The sequence below is a fragment of the Pecten maximus genome, unplaced genomic scaffold (assembly GCF_902652985.1).
Source record: "Pecten maximus unplaced genomic scaffold, xPecMax1.1, whole genome shotgun sequence".
Lineage (NCBI taxonomy): Eukaryota > Metazoa > Mollusca > Bivalvia > Pectinida > Pectinidae > Pecten > Pecten maximus.
The window spans coordinates 1-5,315 of record NW_022982937.1 but is presented as its reverse complement, the minus strand read 5'-3'; the positions used below and the strand labels follow the sequence as shown (position 1 = coordinate 5,315).

Genomic DNA, 5,315 nt, shown 5'->3' with positions numbered 1-5,315 from the left:
CTGTCGGCCATTTTGTTTGCCGATTGGTCTCAAAATGCAATATGCATAGCTAGGCACCAAGGGGAACCTACATATGAAATTTGAGAAAGATCCCTTCAGTACTTTCTCAAAAATAGCGATAACAAACTTCAATTGTCAAAATCCAAGATGGCTGCCTGTCGGCCATGTTGTTATCCGATTGGTCTAAAAACGCAATATGCATAACTAGGCACCAAGGGGAACCTTCATATGAAATTTGAGAAAGATCCCTTCTGTACTTTCTCAGAAATAGAGATAACAAATTTCAATTGTCAAAATCCAAGATGGCTGCCTGTCGGCCATTTTGTTTTCCGATTGGTCTAAAAATGCAATATGCATAACTAGGCACCAAGGGGAACCTACATATGAAATTTGAGAAAGATCCTTTCAGTACTTTCTGAGAAATAGCGATAACAAACTTCAATTGTCAAAATCCAAGATGGCTGCCTGTCGGCCATTTTGTTTTCCGATTGGTCTCAAAATGCAATATGCATAACTAGGCACCAAGGGGAACCTACATATGAAATTTGAGAAAGATCCTTTCAGTACTTTCTGAGAAATAGCGATAACAAGAATTGTTTACGGACGGAGGGACGGACGGACGGACGGACGGACGACGGACCACGGACGCAGGGCGATTTGAATAGCCCACCATCTGATGATGGTGGGCTAATAAAGTTGAATTGAATACAGTTGTTTAATGAATAACGGGATCATCACTGGAGTACATGTAACCAATTCACTGTTGTAACCCAATATATTAATGTAAAGTATTCCCACATTACAAAACCGTTGTAATGGTAGATAGTGTGTAAATAGTGATTTAATGTGACACACATTTGGGTATTTCTAACGTTAGTTATACTATCAGCTTAACTGTCGTCTCGGCAGCTGACCAACCTCGTTATCAGAATGAAATTTTGCATATAGGTCAGTTGACCAGATGGGCCCATGCTGTGCCCTGTATCTCAGCGTGTATATACACAACCCCAGGAGTGTGGGGGTAATTTGACTGGCTTTTCAGAAAACCAACCTATAGACAACTTTAACCTTTTTGTGTCTAAAATCCTTTAAGTCCGAAAACTAAAAAGCTCAAAATGTAAACATTCTTTAGGAGTATGTGGCTTTAAAGGGAAAGGGATATTAAATAAATTATACATCTTTTGACCAATTGTCTTTGTAAATTGGCAATAAAAAGTTTAAATCAAAATACCTTATCTTACCCACCTCCAAAAGTTTGAGCTTTTGTTTGTATTTTTAAATTAAAAGTAAATCAATAGTTAGTTGGATTCTGAAAAAAATATCTATGGTATGGTATTGCCTGCCTTTATAATTTGATATTTGGTATGCATCTTTTGATCTAGTAAATTATCATTTAGGACATAGTAGACATTTCTTAAAGTTTTTTTCATTAGTTTTGTGTTATATAACATGTATTTTATGCACTTGTGTCTTGTGACAAGCAGTGTATTGCTGTTTGCAATGTAGTATCTTTAATTGTAATAAGAGTTTTTGTTTGAAGGGTAAAAACATTACGAGAATATGTTTGCCTTTTTATGTCATTTATTATTTATGATCTTTGGATCATTAATCAACCTTAACAAATTAATAATTTATGAACATTGCACTTCCTGTGACACACAAACACCTTTACATGCATTTCAGCTTAAACAATGCACAGGCATGTGATTATTATTTTGACATACCTAGTTCTGTTATACTGTATGGACATCAAATCATTTCTAATCATTGAAAGAGAAACATTCCACTTTTATACTGAAAACAGTTCATGAAATGTTGTTTTCTGGTTAAATATCATTGATAGTATTCATAGAATTCATGCTATCCACCAAACAAATCTTTGCATGAATACAAATATTCCATAATATTGAACAAAATTTTATCCACATTCAACTATAATTAACTTGACATTTGACAGAAGCATTAGTTTTGAATTTAAGAGCAAGGATTTTCAGTCTTCGTCAGAGAACAGCATTTTCACCAAATCGTCATTAGCACATTGTCCTTCTTCAAGTCTATTTGGCTGAAATATAAAAAAAATATATATGATACAATTCAATTTGCCAACAATTGCAGCAGCATTATAAACAAATGCTTACATTTCTCTTGAAGTTTAAACTAATAGGCTTTCCTTGGCATTTCTATTAATTACATTATTGTATAAATGAAAACAGCCAAATATGTCATTAATATAAAGATGCGCTTTTCAGTTACAATACAGAAGAATATTAACACCAAGAACTGAACCATATCTGTATTTCTTAATGAACTGTAAGCCTTTGAAAAGACCTGTTCCCTCAATATTGCAGTAATACTTTAGTATTCAGAGGTGTTTGTTAACAGGTGGAGGATAGCACCTCTTTGTGTTTACCTTTCCCAGTTTCATCAAGGTAGGAACACACTTCAGTTTTAACTGTGGATTTGTTCTGAAGACATTTTGTTTATCTTTCCAACTGAAAATACAAATGTTGAGTTATACAGTGAAGTAAATCATATTAATGGCCAGGTGGTAAAGAAAGTAATTTCAAAATTGTTCAAAAACGTCCTTTGAAAACAAGTATAAGTGTGCATTTTCATTACAATTTACATTTAAACAATCTTTTCATGAAATGTTACTGTTAGGCTTAAGCTAACCTACTCTCATAATTATGTTTATAATAACCATAGTTATTATAAATAATGAGAATATAAACCTGTCTTTAGATGTCCTAGCTAAAAAAGTTAATCTTTTTAGTTCAACATTTTCTGGAGGAATATAATTACGTGTTGAATAATTAAAAGTTCTACACCTCCAGTAAATAATACTTTTTATCAATAAAATACACGAATAGACTCATATGTATTTTTCTTCAGCAATAAAAGTTACACACTTTACACTATATATATATTACCACTCTCAGAAATTGTCATCTTCTTATCTTTCTTTAAAATTAAAAAAATAAAAATAACTGATTGCATCCCCAAGAAACTCCAATTCGCTCCGCCTCCATGTTGAACGAGTAATGGGGATCACACTAAATAGTGATGAAGGCCATAAGTGTTTACCTCTACAGAAAAGAAGGAATTAATTAAAAATTAGATAATGAAATGAATAAAGGGAAGGATTTCAATTGGAGACACCATCGACAGGTGGAGTTATATAAAAAAAAACAATAATGGAATCACAAACAAGTGGAAATGGCAGTTTTTGTTGGAGAGGTAAGTGTGTACACAGGTATGTAGCGTAATGTTCGGTCTGTTGTCATCTTAATTGAAAACTGTAAGCATATGATGCGATTGAATCAATGGTTAAGATTTCTTTTGTGATATGTATTGATTGCAGATTGACTATCATTCACCAGCTTAAACTTATTGATAAATCCCATTTGTATCAATCCAGCGAAATGGGGCCGAAGTAGGTAACGCTAAGAAAGCTATTTATTCGTGAGTGGCAGCATGCAGAGGATCATGATTTTTCGCGGCGGATAGTTTTAGAATGTTTCTTTTGTTATTATTTTCTTTTTGCATTAAAACCTTGGCATTTTAATTTTGTAGTTATGTTAGCCAACAGGCAGTATTTTCACCAGCTGAAGTCCACCATATTCATATATCTTCTGTATGTAAATCTCTCCCAGAATGCACTGTGGTCAAGGTCATGTGTATGCAAATTAAAGTAGATTATAATGTTGGTCTCTTTCACAGGCAGGAATAATCAAAAGTTTGTAACTTCTTGGCTTCATTATGACAATTTTTGACATTATAAAATTATTTTTTTATTTGCAGGTCTCAAATAGGCATACATATATGGCCCAAATGTCATTCATTGTCAAAATAATAACAACTTATTACACTCTGTAGGAGGTGTAGCATCTTAAATGTTTCTTTTAGTTTTCAAGCAGTAAGATATAAGAAAATAGCACCTTGACAAAAATTAAAATGCCAATGATCTTTCAAGCTTTGAAATGGAAGGGGAAATATGTTGGAGAAACTACAAATCTATTGTTTTAAAAACCTGTATCCGAACCTATATATTCATGTACATGCATAATAAAATAAGACACAAAATTTCTTCACTTTCTCATGATCTTTGTATGATTTGTATTGTGAGGTTATAAAGTACAGACTGTACCAATGCAATATTCCTAAATTTAACAGCTCTACGCAATCTATATTTCAGATTATATGGAATATCCATTCAACTACATGTATATATTAATTTGGAGTGAAAGTGATAGCATGAAGGGCCTATAATAAAATTATGAGACCTAAATCACAGTAAAATTTACTTACTAATCTCTGTCACCAACACCACAATGGATGAAAACGGCATCCTCTGGAGCATTGGAAAGATTTCTGGAGACTACGGGATCAGCTATCATAAGTACAAATAAAATAAAATATAATAAAATAAAGAGTAGATCTATAATTAAAAAGCTACACTCTTTAAAAGACATTTTTTGGCAAGCTTAACACATCCTCAGACATTTTAGAACTAGGAGAAACTAGAAACCCTTAATAAGTCACACAATAAGAAAACAGCATTGGAGTCAATCTTGGATGTGGAACAGACTTAATAACTATGCATATTTTAAAAAAATAGGAGTATTTATCCCCCCCCCCCCCCCCCCCCCCCCCCCCCCCCCCCCCCCCCACCCCCCATAGGCATAGTGTCTTTTTTTTTCCACATTATTCAATCATGAAGCTAAATAATAGTAAATATAAGCTGTTGTTTACTTCCTTTCTGATTTCTGATAAATATTGATTAATCTCAATTAAAGTTGCTTTGGATATTGTTCAATGAATTATTTATGTAAAGCCTATTTACATGTATTCGAATATCCTTGGTTTTTTAAAAAAAAAAATTTTTTTTTTTTTTGGGCCCCCCCCCAATTTTTTCCCCCCCCCCCCCTTTTTTTTTTTTCTTCATCCCCCCAAAAAAAGGCGATTTTTTTTTTTTTTTTTTTTTTTTTTGGGGCCCCCCAAAACCCTTTCCCCCCCCAAAAATTTTTTAAATTTTTTTTTGGGTTTTTTAACCCCCCCCCCCTTTTATTTGGTTTTGGGGTTTTTTGTTAAAAAAAAAAAAAAATTCCCTTTTTTTTTATTTAAATTTTTTTAAATTTTAAAAAAACTTTAAAAAAGGTTTTAAAAATTTTTTTTAAAAAGGTTTTTTTAAAAAAAACCCCCAAAAAAATTTTAAAAAAAAAACAAGGGGGGGGGGAAAAAATTAAAAAAAAATTTTTTTTTTCCAAATCCTTAAAAAAATTTTTTTTTTAAAAAATTTAAAAAAAAATTCCTTT

General features: G+C 32.3%; 1 protein-coding gene across 1 annotated transcript; it reads right to left on the bottom strand.

The window, feature by feature from the left end:
* Positions 1-1,563: 1,563 nt before the first annotated feature.
* LOC117321167 (thioredoxin domain-containing protein 17-like) lies at positions 1,564-4,378 on the bottom strand (the record flags this gene model as incomplete). Its single annotated transcript, XM_033875634.1, is given in 3 exon segments — positions 1,564-2,062; positions 2,411-2,492; positions 4,309-4,378. Coding segments are annotated over 3 exon segments (224 nt in total), but the record flags the coding sequence as incomplete, so codon positions are not given.
* Between the last annotated feature and the right edge of the window lie 937 nt (positions 4,379-5,315).